This window comes from Humulus lupulus, chromosome 2, assembly GCF_963169125.1.
Source record: "Humulus lupulus chromosome 2, drHumLupu1.1, whole genome shotgun sequence".
Taxonomy (NCBI): domain Eukaryota; kingdom Viridiplantae; phylum Streptophyta; class Magnoliopsida; order Rosales; family Cannabaceae; genus Humulus; species Humulus lupulus.
In genome coordinates, this window is record NC_084794.1 from 9,480,555 (window position 1) to 9,496,136 (window position 15,582).

Below are 15,582 nucleotides of genomic sequence, written 5' to 3' on the forward strand. Positions count from 1 at the left end.
GGTCGGACTATGAGAATTTGACCAATAATATGGTGTATAAAGCATTTATTGAACATAATGGGAGCCATAATTGCAGAGTATTGTCTGTCAGCTAATGCCATCTCTCAAGCCTCAAGTATTTATACAAGTTAATATGTCCATGTACGTGACAGTAAAATTTCAGTTTGACTGCCACATAATAAATACGGCTTTTCCATCCCTTGGCTATTATTATTGTGTAGAAAGTCTCACCGGTCTCCTGCAACTATCACTAAAATCTCTACTCGTTGCGTTCTTTTTTCATGCAGAGCCTCGTTTATCATCTTTATAAATAAGTCACCCTTCCCCAGATTTAAAATACCATGTCCAAGTTATAAACTACTTCTTCTTCCTATATCTCCTTCGATCTATCTCTTGAACTAATGGAAACACTTTCCAAAACAAGCCATGACCAACTCCACATTAAAGATCACTCTCGATTCCCGTATTTCCCTCCTCAGAACAATGCACCATCACTACTTTTGTTGCAAAATTTCTACTCTCTCGCTCTTTTAGTGATTGTAGTATACTTCATGGGAACCTTGCTTTTAAGCACCCTACAGAAATGGAGTCCTTCAAACGTTGTTCATATTTTACTCGCCAGTTGTCTCATTATCTTTGTCCTCATTAAACTCAGGTTTGCAAAGTACTCTTATCCGGTCTATTTGGTTGACTTCGCATGTCTCAAGCCACCAAGCTTCTGCAGAGTCCCTTTCTCTACATTCCTTGAAAACGCATCAATGTTTCAATCTTATGAAAGTGAAAGCCTTACTTTCATGGACAAAATCCTTTCTTCTTCTGGCCAAAGTGAAGAAACGTATCTACCTCCAGCTTTACACTACATTCCACCCATAACCCATCACCAAGAATCCATCAAAGAAGTTCATATGGTTCTATTCCCCATCATGGATGACCTTTTCACCAAAACCAAGCTCTCTCCTTCTAATATCGATATACTCATAGTAAATTGCAGTGGGTTCTGTTCCACCCCTTCTCTCTCCTCCATTGTCATTAAAAAATACGCCATGAAGTGTGACATAAAGAGCTTCAACCTCTCCGGCATGGGCTGTAGTGCAAGCGCTATAGGAATCGATTTGGCCAAAAATTTGTTAAGAGTCCATAAGGACTCGTACGCCATTGTACTCAGCACAGAAATTCTTTCACCGGGTTGGTACTCTGGCCAGGACCGGTCCAAATTGGCCATTAACTGTCTCTTCCGAATGGGCAGTACCGCAATCTTACTCACCAACAAAAAACAAGCAAAGAAAAATTCAAAGTACCAACTTGTTCGAACTCTCAGAACCCAGAGAGCCTTTGAGGATAAGGCTTACCTTTCGGCCATAAGAGAAGAGGACTCAAAAGGAAATCTTGGGGTTACCCTCAAAAGGGATTTGCTCCAAGTTGCCGGAGAGACTCTCCGTTCAAACGTCACCGTTTTGGGATCGTCTCTTTTGCCGTTCAAGGAGAAATTCAGGCATGTGGTCTCGGTTGTACGAAAGAGATTTTTTGACAAGTCATGCGAGATTTACGTGCCTGATTTCAAGACTGTGATACAGCATTTTTGTTTGCCAGCTTCAGGACTTTCTGTCATAAAGGAGATAGCCAAAGGTTTGAAGCTCGAGAAGAGAGACATGGAACCTGCTCTAATGACACTTCACAGGTTTGGGAACCAGTCTTCGTCTTCACTCTGGTATGAACTGGCTTACTTAGAGGCTAAAAACAGAGTGGAGAAAGGTGACATGGTGTGGCTGCTTGGGATGGGGACCGGACCTAAGTGCAACAGTGTAGTCTTGAAATGTATTAGGCCTGATGCAGTTAAAGAGTCCAAGATCAGCCCATGGGCTGATTGTATTCATAGGTATCCTATCCTGTAGTCATACGGCTCAACAGCCACCGATGAATGGTGTGAGTAAATGTATTAGTTCTGAAATTTCAAGCCAGCATTCATGCCAGACATGGCTTTGACCTTTGAGTTTAAGTTAAGTGTTAATTAGAATTATTAGGTACTGGTACTACTTTAAATCCCACCACCTGTACTTTGTTCGACCTCACTTTCGTTTTTACTCCATCTGAGTCAATATTGTCTATCTTTATTAATTAAGGGCCATATTGCACCATTTTTCTTTTTTACGAGAACGGTCTACAAGTACTCTTCTAAAAAATTTAACACAAATATGTCCATGTTTAAAAAATCTAATCAAACTGAACCAAACTGATGAGACTGATTCAATATCTTACATGTGCTGTTTTAGACTTCAAATAACTTCTAATTGCGGTATAGGCAAGGTCAGATCTAATATGTATCTTAACATGGGAACTAGTGGGCTCCAATTTCCAACAGTATAGCATGATTGTGGTCTTGTTGTGGCCCTCTTAGTCTTTAGTGAAAACACGAGCCCTATTACCAGGGTTTCACTTTTACCCTTGAATATTGGTACAGACTTTTTTATGTGAGCGTTGACTGGCTTATGTGTTTGGTGAAGAGCAGTACTCAACTCGACACGCATCGGTGCTAGAACCTAGAACTAAGTTTTGATTTTAACCAAATCGCTAGTGTACGATTTAACCCCCTTCCCCCTCTCCAAACATGCAAAAGCATTTAGATATAAAGATAATTTCCCTAAAAGAGCTTGATTAATTTAAATGAGGATATATTTTCCTTTTCAAGAACTTTAGATGAATCTTGGTAAATCAAATCAGTAAGACTAATTATCAAAACCTAATCCAGTTTTAGAAATCACTATCTCTTCTTTATTAAATCAACGAAATGAGTACAAGACTTCAATGGAGCTTCTTGGAACAATCTTGGATCAAACCCTCTAAACACTCAATCACACAGGTGTTTTCTTCTCAATCCCTGAGCAAGCACTTTCCCAACAGTTGTGCTTCTCAATACAGTTCCCCAAATCCAGCTCTCACAACTTTTCTCAATACTCAATCTTGATTTCCACACTTGAGCTCTCTCTCTCTAATCTGGTGTTTCTGCTGTTTCAATTGAACTTTTTCTATACACTTTCTTCTTCTTCACAAGTGGAGACAATATGTCATTTCATAGACCAAGGAAAGAAATAACCCTTAAGTTAATGAGGTTGTTATGATAGTTGTAAACCAAACAACCCATTAACAGAATTAGTTGGGATTTGAAGAAACTACTCCCACAAATTCCACCTAGATTCTTCAAATCACAATCTAAATAGAATTCCACTTGAAGAGATAGTGATCCTAGAGTTCCAGCATTAGTTACCAAGGTTGAGCAAGTTTAAGCAATGCTTAAACTTGTTCACAGGTAGCACCCTAGTTCCTATATCAGCTGGATTATCCTCAGTACCAATCTTGTCTAATAATATCACATCTTCCTCTATCTTTTCTCTTATCCAAAACAAATGAATGTCAATGTGTTTGCTCCTTTCATGGTATACTGGATTTTTACAGAGGTGATTTGAAGATTGATTATCTGAGTATATCTTTGCTTTACCTTTCATCATCTTCAGCGCTTGTAGCATTCCTTGTAACAATATTGCCTCTTTAAATGCTTCGGTGGTGGCCATGAACTCAGCTTCAGTTGTTGATAGTGACACCACTGACGGTAGTTAGGACTTCCAACATATGCAATCTCCATTTGTTGTGAATACATATGAAGTAGTTGCCTCCTTGTATCCTTACTTGCTGCATAGTTTGCATCTAAAAAACCTTCAAGTGTAACTTTTTGATCCATCTGCTTGTATCTCAGTAGTTCCCTTTAGATATCTAAGTAGCCACTTAAGAGCATTCCAATGCTCTAATCCAGGGTTGGACATAAACCTGCTAAGAATGCTTAGAGCAAGTGCTATGTCTTGTCTAGTGCTGACCATGATGTACATTAAACACCCTAGTGCCATAGCATAAGGGACTTTTGCCATTTTCTTTGTCTCCTCGATAGTCTTTGGACATTGATCTTTTGAAAGTTCAAATTGTCCTCCTAGAGGTATTGAAACACTCTTTGAATCCTGCATGTTGAATCTCTGAAGTACCCTCTGAATATAACTTGCTTCTTTAAGATTCAGAATCCCATCTTTTCTGTTCCTTGTCACTTCTATCCCAAGTATCTTTTGGACTTGATTGAGCTCCTTCATTTCAAATTCATCTTTCAGCTTGTCTTTGATGCCTTTTATCACTATTTTGTCCTTCCCCATAATGAGCATATTATCTACATATAGTAAGAGAAAAACTGATGTAGATTGCTCAAGATTTTTGTAGTATAGGCAATGATCAACCTTTGATTTAACAAATCCAATGTCTTGAACATAGGTGTCAAAACTCTTATTCCATTGTCGTGGTGACTGTTTAAGTCCATATAGTGACCTTCTAAGCTTGCACACTATCTCTTTATTGCTTGATTCCACCTGAAAACCAGGTGGTTGATGCATATAAATGTCTTCCTCTATAAAATCATTTAAGAAGGCAGTCTTGACATCAAGCTGTTCTACTTCTAAATTTAGTTGTGTTGCAAGAGATAGCATCAATATTTTAGTCTTATACTTTACTATAGGTATGAATACTTCATTGTAATCGATTCCTTCCACTTGTATAAACCCCTTTGTGACAAGCCTTGCTTTGAACCTCAAAGACTCATCTTTACTCAGACCTTCCTTCACCTTGAAAATTCATTAACATGAAACCACTTTCTGACCTTTTGGTTTTGCAACTAAATCCCATGTTCTGTTTTTGCTCAATGAATAAATTTCTTCCTTCATTGCTTGACTCCATTCACCCTTATTCTTCCCTGAAAGAGCCTCTTCAACACTGTTGGGTTCTGGTGTGTCAGTTTGCTACACTGATGCAAGTGCATAAGCCACCAAGTCAGCTTCAGCATATCTTGCTGGAGGTTGTATAACTTTTCTCTCCCGATCTCTTGCCAATTGATACCCAGATAGATCAGGTTGTTGTTCTTTTGCATCTAGCTCAGTTTCAAATTCACTTTGGTCATTCATATCAGCAGTAGCTTGAGTATTTCCTTCAAAGTTTCTCAGCTTAACTTCAAACTCAGCCATGTTCCTTTTACTTGTTCCACCGGCATCATTTGAAACACTATCAATATCGACTTTCAAGTGAGGAAAATAATGCTCATTAAAGATAACATTTATTGAAATTATAATTTTAAGCTTACCATTTTAATTAACACAAAGTCTATAACATTTAGTTCCTATAGGGTAACCAAGAAAAATGCCCTTGACAGATCTAATACCTAGTTCAAAATAATTCTTGAATAAAGAAAAAAAAGAACGTGATTCAACAAAATGCTTAAAAGAATCACTAATTACGGCTAAACCACAGTTATCATAAAAATCCAAATATTTTACCTTTAAATAAATTAACCTTGGACATAATAAATTAAAACTAAATGAACATAATATCTCGAAAAAATATCATGATAATCCGGTTAATGTCGTTTTTATACCCGTTTTAACAATTAATGTCGTTTATTGTATTTTTTTGTCGTTTCTTTGAAAAATAATATAAAGAGAGAAGAAACTCAAAACATGTCTTAATAAAATTATAAAACATACTTCCACTGTCTACATATTAATAGCAGAAGATAAATGCAACTGAAGATTCAACCGCTGCTTTCATTGGCTTTCATTCATAAAAATGAGATCTTTAAAGCAATCTTTAGAAGCAACACCTGAATCCCTATCAATAACACTTCATTTTTTTCTCAACACAACTTCATACCATCAACAACACAACTTAATACACAATAATACAAATTAGCTTTAAACATAGTAAGGATTAAGTAGGTCTGATGTAGATTATATCAAGGCTGCTTCTTCCATTTTCTCCATCAATTTTAGTAGAGAAAACATGATAAATATCTCTGGTGATTAAAACACCCATTAGGATTATCATCTTCAAGTAGTTGCCTCTATATGCTCTCTCATAACCAATCCAACCACTCAAGTATACTACTGTCTTGTGAACAAAACTGCAAATCCTGCATTGGGAGAAAATATATATATATATATTAATTAGTACCACTATATGTAGAATCTCAGCAGAACAAATAGTGGGAAGGTAATGAAGAAAGCTTACAGAGAGCTGGAAATCTGGTGGAGTATCCAACTCAAGGTTTTCAAGGTCAGAAATACCACAAGGGGGAATGCTTTTTCCAGTTAAGTCAGTGTTAGGTATGTACGTTAATCTTGAACTTGAATCAAAAGTTTCCTTGCACAACAAGGAATTATCAATGCAATTAGGATCATAGTATTCATCAGCCTGTGATTCGCCCGCCAGCCATGGGAAATCCATATTGTCCTCACCCAGAATGTCTGTTTGAGGGAGAAGAGATGACTCGCCGATAGGATCTCCTTCCTGTAATAAAAGACGACTCTTGAGGGAAAAAGACAATAAAAGGCTTCGCCAAACATTCATGAAATTGTATAACATTCTAATATGATTACAGTGCAATACACATTAGATCTTTTAAGTTTTAACTACCTTGGCAGCTGACTGCAACAGAGTAGTGTCAGCAATATCATCATTCATTATAGATTTGCCATGTCGAGGTGGGATTGGTGGATTTGAAATTGGAGTTTTGGGACTGGCTTCATGTGCCACCTTCATATCAGATTCTTCAATCAGAGGACTGTTATCACTGTTTTCAGACTGCTTGTAGAAGATCTTCGACACAACGTACTGTCCTTCATTTTCCTCTTCTCCAGTTCCCAGATGGAATTGGTGCATTTTCCAATTAGTTTTATCTGGCTTAGAGCCCTTCTTAGTGCTTTTATATAGAACCATAATCTTCTTCCACCCCTTTTGAACTCCATTTTCAATCACAGGTTTAGTTTTACCCGTCTTGTGCCAGCGCACGTGCTCTGCTGTTGAACCCTGCTGACATTGGACCTTGCGACGTTTCCTTTGACCAGTGGCGTATGCATTAATTGTTTTATGAAAAAAATGAATGCTGCTTCCATCTTTCTTAGCACCTGAAATGAAAACAAGGTAGGGTGAGAACTGAGATCTACTCCAATGTTTAAAAAAACGTATTTGAGGCGCGCCTTGAGGCTAGCCTCACTGTGAGGCGTAAAAAAACAGTTTCAGGGCTTAAGCCCTGGTTTGATCCCTAGAGGCAGGCTTACGCCTCTGTGATATGAGGCTGTCAAAGTGGACAGCCTTGAGGCTTTTTTGTGAGGCTTAAGCCTCACATCAGTACCAGTTTTGGGCCCTTTTAGACCACATTTTGAAGCCCAAATTTAGGGTTTTTAATTTAAAATTTTAGGCCCATTTCACACTTTAAAACAAAGAAAAGTAAAGGCCGAATTCTTATAATTAAAAACTCTAAAACCTTATTTCTCTAATATCATTTCTTCTAACCTAAAACACACGGCAGCACACTTCTCTTCCTTCTCCTCTCTTCTTCATCATTTACTACTCAAGTTTGTTCTAGGATAGTTTAATCTAGCATTCTAGTTCTAGAAACAAAACTTTTATCTTTAAATTATAATTTTATCCAAGTTTATGTTTGAGTTGTATGACACATTTTATGGTATGCTAAACTTTTATGAGACATTGAGTGTTTTATTTTATGATTTATAATTTCTAATTATTAACTATATATTTTTAGGTATCTAAAATATATTTTTTTAATTAAAAATTTGAGGCTTACGCCTCAATACGCCTCAAGGCTTACGTTTCGCTTCACAAAACAAAAACGCCTCGAGGCTTAAAAACGCCTTTTTAAACATTGATCTACTCAACAAGTTCCTCACCAGATTAAACGAAAAAGTTACTTAAATGTACATATAATAACTAGATTCATCAGTCACACCACCATCCCTCTTCAATCGTCAAACTTGAGGGTACCGAAAAAAGAGAGGAAAACTAAAAAAAAAGTAAGGAAAAGAGAAATTTTGGCAAAGCAAGAAGAGAAATCTGCAATGCAACCCATCATTATAGAGTCATATCTAATTTGAGTTTAGAAAATGTGTTGGTGCTCAATAATTTGCTTATATTGTATTAGAATGGAATTAGAACACAATTTACCTGGAAGATTTTCTGGATGGTCACAGTAAATTCCTTCCCCCTCAAGTGTTGGGATGAATTCATCAATAAACACATGAGGAATTATGTTTCCAACACCACATTTTCCAGATAAATGATACAGGAGTTCTTCATCAGATGGTTCAAACTTTACACCAGCTGGCAGCCCTGGCCACTCAGAAGAAACCTGTATAAGAAATGCACACAAAGATACACATTGTTAAGAGAGATTATCAGAAAGCAGTCAGTAAACAGCAAATAATATCCATGCCAAAGCTACTTAAGACTAGCTTAGTTGGTTGGGTGTGTAAGAGTTCCGAAGTACAAACCCCAGCTCGACCAATTTAACAAACGGATAACTACTAACTCTTTCTTTATAAACAAAAAACATATCCATGCCAAATTTTCCTAAAGAAAGCCAATGTAGCTTGCATTTAAACCAAAGAATACAATTGAACAGATAGTAAAACAAATGGCAATTCATTATTTGTACTTAACAAAAACAACCGAGTACAATTCTTACATCACTGTTGTCAATATCATGATGGCAATTTGGGCATTCACGATTTGCTCCACAGTCTCTTATTTGATAAGCAGAAGAACGAGAAGCATTCTTTACTTTTTTTGCAATTCCTCTGCTGTTAATGAGCCAACTCCTGCAACAATGATCGAATATAAGCCAGAATTACGAGTTACCAAAAGAGTAAAAACTAGCAGCATTTCCTTTATTAAGGGAGAAAGAAGAAGTTTAAGGTCCAAAGTGGAAATATGAACTACAATACACAGCAAACAACTTGGCAATGACACAAAATATATGGCAAAATGTGTCCCATGGATTTCACTAGAACCCTTTGTGACAGCAAACAGAAACTGACCACTAATGGTATTATTACCTTGTACGGGCATTTTATTTCTCTCTAAACGTTCAAGAAACAGACAATTATTCTAGCACAATAATTGGTGTAGCACATTCAAGTGCAAATGAAGTTACCTAGTTTGGAAGAATCTAAAGTGTCTAAATCACATTATCTGTAATGCTGATACTAGTGGTTAAAGCCTACAAGCTACCTTCTGGTTTAAGTCCACTATAACTCAGAACAGAACAAAAAGTTGATACTTCAGCGTTTACAAAAGGAAAGTTATCACAGTCTTTACAGAGATCAATGAAAACAGGTCTAAACCTGAAAACGAAAAAAAAAAAGCATCTTATAGTCTGTAAAAGCCCATTTTGGGTAATAAAAGTATCACCTCAATAACCTTTTTTCCCCTTTTTTTTAGTTCAAGTTCATTTTTTTGGGGGTTGAGTATTAATGGTCCTCCGTCATAATACTAAATAGGTCCCCACTATGAACAAACAAAATCCAAAAACCCTCATCTTATTTTTTTCATATCATTATACCGAGTCCAAGTTTGAGGATAAAGATTAAGAAGACCGAAAATGGGTACCTCATGAAACAGCAGAAAAACAATCCTACTGAATAAAACCCATAAAGCTCACTCTCTATGTCAGAATTTCCCAAAAAAACATTATCTTTTTCTAACTTGAACAAGCTTAATCCTCAGTAAATGTCTCAGCTCAATCCAAAAATATAAAAAATAAGAAACCCATCAAAAGTTGGTTTCACACAACGCGTTTCGAGTTCCAGTTAAAAAGAATCCAACCAGGGGTTAACAAAAACCCCATGAAAATCAAGCGAAAAGCTAAACCCATCTTCAAAATAAAAAATATAAGAACTTGGTCTTCGAGTTCGAATCCATCGATGACTATCATCATCATCATCATCAAACGAAGCTTACCTTTCCATATCTTGAAGACCAACTAAACAAAAAGATGATTATCTTAAAACCCCAGAACACCAAAACAGACAGAGAATGTTTGTTTCGCTTCAGCTTCAGCTTAGCTTTCGTTTATGTCCTTGTCTTGAGCACACTCTCTACTCTCACTGGTTGGGTTTCTCCACTAGATTAAGTTAAGGTGAGATGACAAGTGACAAAGTATGTAATGAGTAAGCGGGAAAACTAGGCCTAGGAGCCCGTTTGATAGGCTTGGAAACCGAACCTAAGGTTCGGAAGAAGAATCTTAGAAGAAACGAGGACCCAACAAGTGACCACATGGGTCCCACCGTTGACCACACCTGACTCCGAGGCTTTGGGTTCGGACATGTAGCTAAGGACTATATTTTGTTCAGAGAACTTCGGAAGCTCAGTGGCATTTTCGTAAATTCACTGGTGGGACATCGCCCTCCTCAGTCTTGCTCTCCAAGCTATATATGGAACGCGTTGGGGAGACTACTTGGATTGCCATTTTTGTCCTCTGCAATCACATTAATTACGCTCGTGCGCACATGACGTGGCTCTCTTTGTCGGCTCAAAAACGACATTCAGTTATTCACTGTCGTTTACGTCTTTTGTCTTTTATTGATAATTAAAATTAAATTTACAAACAATCATGTCGTTACAGTGGCAAGTATTTGTGAAAATTACATTTTATATAGGTTTTTTAATAAAATTTTAAAAAATATTTTACTAGTATTATTTTATGACTTTTTAAAATTTGTATTTCTTGTATGAGATTTTTTTCCATATTTTTGTAAAAAAATTATTATTATGTCATATTTTTGTAAAAAATTATTATTATGCCATATTGTTTCTTCACAATCTGATTTTTTTTTTAATTAAATTTATACATACAAACTAAAAAAAAATTAATTACCATAATTTTGCATATTAAAAACAAAAAAAACTATATTTATGAAAAAATCCCTAAACATTTTCACCTGTCACGCCGATTTTTTTACGGCCCAGCCCATTTTGGAGGATACGGGCCTTTTAGATTTGGGCCCATTAAGGCCTTTTCGTTATAAATTGTCTTAAATTTAAAAGCTAAACTCATTACCAACAAGTCGTTGTAGTATAGTGGTAAGTATTCCCGCCTGTCACGCGGGTGACCCGGGTTCGATCCCCGGCAACGGCGTTTGTTTTTACTATTTTTATTTTAGTATTTTTCTCCTGGAACAACGAACTGAAGCTAAAGATATATGAGCTGACTCAATTGAAAAACCATAGAATTAAGGAAAGGTTATCTTCACAATATTTTCTTCTTCTTTTTTAAATACTGAAATGTTTTATTATTTTGGTCTATTTCTCCTGATTCAGTGAAGAGAACAGTCATGGCAGAATCATCAGAAAGCTGAAGCTAAATAAATGAGCTGACTCAACTGAAAGGGAGCTTGAATAGAAAATAGAGAAGCCATTAAAAAAAATTAACACCATGTTGTTATAAAAAAAAAAAGAAAAAAGTATAGTCGCTTATTTCAAACATAATAGTCAGAGTTATTCACTGTTTACTAACTCTGGGATTAAAGGTGAGCTTTACTACTGATGATTTGTTTTTTTGTTTTTTTCTTTCTTTAATGGTCTCTTTGGAGTTTAGATGCCTGGTAAAGCAAATGCCATTGGAGAAGATTGAATGATTAAACCAAACTCCAGGCTTTTCTTTTTCATTTAAGTAAAAAAGTTGTCAGTTTGTAATAGAGTAAAGGCTTTTGGATGAACCCTTATTTTACAATGTAATTACATCACAGCAACCCCAACTCCATCACTTTCAGAACTATAAGCTAATGTGATTGAGAGAGAGACTACATAAATTTTGACAGTAAAATCAGACACAAGGCAGGTTCTTCTTCTTGTGGCAGCTCCAATGACTATTTCAAAGTAACATCTTGTTTTGAAGATGCATTTTTACAGGGTATTGTTTATTATGTTTTCCTAATAGTTGTTGTTTTTTTTAATATCTCAGGAGGCGTAATTGTGCCCTGTTGAGGGATTAGTAACACTGGTTAAAGCAGAAGAAGAGACCTTTAGGCTTCTCTTCCATGTCGGTTTTCGGTGTGCCTCCTGCGTCGTCTCTAACGGCCATTAAGGAACTGGTACCCGGTGACTCAGGTGGCAGCACGGCGTTCTCAGATCTGAAAATCCGTAGTGGGATTACCGGCTCAGGAGGTGAAATCGTTGAGAGATAGTGCAGGAGCATTTGTATGATTTGGCTGAAGTTGGGTCGGTCATTTGGATCCTCTTTCCAACATGAAGTTACAATCAATGCCAAATCCTCAGGGAGGTCCTCAGCACTTGGCCTCACATTCTGAAACAACAACAGAAGAAGTACAATGTTAAACCAAAAGGTAACTAACTTGCTTGTCAAGTTTTTTAACCGTTCAAGTCATAACTAAATAATTCATGAAAGATAGTTCAAACAGTCAAGTTTGTGATTTCCCTCCTACAAAGCCCACTTCCAAAAAAGGTAGTAACTAGATGACCAGTTTCAAAATTGTCCTAGATGGTTTTTTTTTCAGCATTCCTACTTTGTTAGCGGTTCATATTTCAATCAGTATGAAAGCAAAATTCAAAAAGATAACATCTGTGAGAGATAAAACTCTTTATTTTCAGAACCAACTTTCCGCTATCAGCATTATGGAGCAACTGAGCCTGATTTAGCTTCAGAGTCTATGAAAAATTAACTTGATAAGAGTGTTACTTACAAGTTTTTAATTATGGGGCTAGCACAAATGAATATGCAAGGTCTATTCATTCATGTCTGAAAAGAACTCTATCCAGAAAATACCATCTTAAATGTATTGAAGAAATGGTCAAATTTTTATGAACAGCTCATTCATTACCTTGAAGGCTGCAGCGTATGCTGCTTGTAGATTTGACATGCCTTCAAAAGGCAACTTATTATGGATGAGCTCCCATAAAACAATTGCAAAGCTGTATGCATCCACCTTATGATTGTAATGCTTCTTCTCACCATGCCTTAATGTCACTGTGCTGTAAAGCTGCCATCAGATCATATGTATCCCAATTAAAAACAGCATTCGGATGACAGATTAAGAAAGCGAGAATCACAATGCTAGAATCATAATTCATTTTTACCTCTGGCGCCATCCACCGATAAGTCCCAGTTTCAGCAGTCATCATCTCTGTCAGTGACTCTTCTCTAGCTAAGCCAAAGTCGGCGAGCTTAACTGTTTTATGGTCTGCAGTCAAAATCAAGTTCTCTGGATAGGAAAAAGAAAGCAAAATCATTAGAATTATAGTAGAATCCCCTATTCCTAGCAACATGTGTTAAATATTAGTAGCATCATTCAAAAAAAAAAAGATGCCAAAATTATGAGATTTTAAAGTAAACTCGATCGCTAATCCCTCATGACTCGTGGAAGACGCTACTAAGAAATGCCAAGAGCCCAGAAAAGTTCAATGCTTTGCACATTGTCTATCAACTTACTAGGAGAGAACCTATAACAGTCAATTTTGGTGACTTTTATACAAGCCATGTCATGTTTAAGATCCAAAAGGATTAACTATGTTTGCTAGTTTCTTCAATTTTCCATAAACAAGTCATGAATTAACTAAATCCTTCCCAACCATGAACATGCTAATGGAACCAAAATTGTGTTAAAAAAAATAAAATGAAAATAGAAAGCCAGTTCACTCATACTGAGACATACAAACACAAGCCCATTACTCATCTAAAAGCTTGTGATTAATATGTTATCATTCAACCAAAAAGGAAGTAAGAACACACCAGGTTTGAGGTCACGGTGAATGATCCCATGAGAGTGCAAGCATTCCATTGCACGAGCAATATCAAGTGCGAACCCGACTGCCACACGCGTATCCAAGCATCTTGGCCGCATATTCAACAAGTATTTTCGCAACGTCCCACCTAACAGAAGCTCTGTGACTACGACCATGACAGGTTCCTTGCAAGCTCCAATAAACTGATGATAAAAGGCAAACACAATCAACAACCCTCTTAGACATTGCACATATGTTACTTATAGTTATCATTGAAATATCACTATCATAATTATAAATCCAGATAAAATGATCACATATATGGAGACTAGCGCTTATAGTAAAGAGAAAATTTGCTGACCAAACAAACCTTCACTAAATTTTTGTGCTGAACTTTAGACAGCATTGCAACCTCTCTTGCAAACCTCCCTTCTCTCTTGTTAATCTCTTCTGGTGTCTCTCCTCTATGAATGATTTTAACAGCAACAGTCTGATTCTTATATCTGGAAATAGAAGAAGATATTAAAGACCCAAATAATAATTGTTATAATCAAAAACCCAGATTGAGATTATATGCAAAATTTGTGATTGTCATTTCTGTTGGAAACCCAATTGACCAATAAAACAAAAAACTCTAAAAATAAACCAACAAAACAAAAAGCAACCCTTTATAACATAAGGAGTTCTGAATCTAATTGGGTCAGTAGAGATTGAAAGAGGGGCCCTTTGGAAGCAAGGAGTGACTGTGGGGGCAGTAATGTTATAACTCTAGAAACCTAATTAAATGGAGATCAGAGAGACCAAATCTGGAAATCCTCTGTAGGCCAGTCAGAGAGAAAAATCCTCAAGTACAAAGTAAATGTCTAAAGCCTTGAGCTCCTTCCAAGATCCAAAAAAACAGAAGAAAAAGGACACAAAAACAGAGAAGTGAAGTTGACTTACTTTCCTTCGTACACTTTGGCGTGTGCACCCTCCCCAATCCTCGGTCCAACAAAAAGATGTTTTGGATCGATCAACCACTTGGCATCTAAACTGAACTCGTCGACCGAGTAAACCCCATTACCATTACCAGATCCCATGCTTTCTCTGAGCTTAACCAAACCAGTAGTACCCTAATCCACCATATATTGACTTAACAAACCATACCCTTTTCAAGTAAACTCAATTTCTCACCCAAGTTCCAATTTATTTTTTAAAGAAAAAGAAAAAACAATACTATGTTAGGACAGAGAGAGAGAGAGAGATTTCAGCCAGATGTATAGAAAATACATATGTTCTGAGCTTTGTACACATGGCAAGGCTCACAGCACAGACTCATCCCCAAAATCACGCTCGAAAAAATCTTAAAAAAATCCACCATGTGCCTTCATTCGGAGGCAGAGAACATCACTCGGAGGCCACCCACCAACAGAAGCAATAAATTTTGTAAGGAAAGCCAAAACAAAACAGGAATAAAGCTCTGTCAGGAGCAGAGTGAAGAGACAAACAAATCTAATATATCTTAGCTAAGTGAAACAAAACCAGAGAAGCTCTCAAAATCAATGGCGGCCGAAACTCGATGACCCAGATGGGGATTCGAGAAGATGGTGGTAAATGAGAGGTGGGTTTGAGTTGAAATGAAAGAATTGGTCCTTTATTTTTTATTTTTTTACGCGTTGGGAATGAAATGAACTGCTGTGTTCTCGATCTGTAGATAAAGCCGCGGTGAGGGAATTGTCCTTGTCAGAAACAGTGTGCTCTCTTTGAAAATAATAATAATAATTATTAACATTTATACGAAAGAGGTAGAGCCTAAGGAGACAGAATAAGAGTATAAACAAAATCCTGTGAGAGAGAGAGAGAGAGATTTTGATGCTTATCATATAATTGGATAATTGAGTGGTTTGTTTGTTTATTTATTTAATTTTTTTTTTGTGTGTACTTGTGATTAATGTACTTTAACAATACTTTGATTAACAGCTTAATGAG

At 36.6% G+C, this 15,582-nt stretch overlaps 3 protein-coding genes and 1 non-coding gene across 4 annotated transcripts; 2 read left to right on the forward strand and 2 right to left on the reverse strand.

Annotated features, from left to right (window-relative positions):
- Window positions 1-355: 355 nt before the first annotated feature.
- On the forward strand, window positions 356-2,148 carry LOC133815826 (3-ketoacyl-CoA synthase 5-like). Its single transcript, XM_062248623.1, has one exon. The coding sequence runs from the start codon at window positions 402-404 to the stop codon at window positions 1,890-1,892; it is 1,491 nt and encodes a 496-aa protein (XP_062104607.1). The 5' UTR covers window positions 356-401; the 3' UTR covers window positions 1,893-2,148.
- Window positions 2,149-5,514: 3,366 nt separating this feature from the next.
- Window positions 5,515-10,021, reverse strand: LOC133817216 (SUPPRESSOR OF GAMMA RESPONSE 1). The gene is made up of 6 exons (XM_062249671.1): window positions 9,835-10,021; window positions 8,561-8,693; window positions 8,041-8,224; window positions 6,493-6,983; window positions 6,088-6,366; window positions 5,515-5,989 (listed from the first exon to the last, which is right to left on the reverse strand). Exons 1-6 carry the CDS (start codon window positions 9,840-9,842, stop codon window positions 5,933-5,935), a joined length of 1,152 nt encoding a protein of 383 aa, XP_062105655.1. The 5' UTR covers window positions 9,843-10,021; the 3' UTR covers window positions 5,515-5,932.
- Window positions 10,022-10,939: 918 nt separating this feature from the next.
- On the forward strand, window positions 10,940-11,011 carry TRNAD-GUC (transfer RNA aspartic acid (anticodon GUC)). Its single transcript has one exon. It is a non-coding gene; the product is annotated as a tRNA-Asp (tRNA).
- A 467-nt stretch (window positions 11,012-11,478) lies between these two features.
- LOC133817217 (serine/threonine-protein kinase STY13-like) lies at window positions 11,479-15,333 on the reverse strand. The gene is made up of 6 exons (XM_062249672.1): window positions 14,557-15,333; window positions 13,985-14,117; window positions 13,622-13,817; window positions 12,970-13,094; window positions 12,714-12,872; window positions 11,479-12,178 (listed from the first exon to the last, which is right to left on the reverse strand). Exons 1-6 carry the CDS (start codon window positions 14,691-14,693, stop codon window positions 11,864-11,866), a joined length of 1,065 nt encoding a protein of 354 aa, XP_062105656.1. The 5' UTR covers window positions 14,694-15,333; the 3' UTR covers window positions 11,479-11,863.
- Window positions 15,334-15,582: the final 249 nt, after the last annotated feature.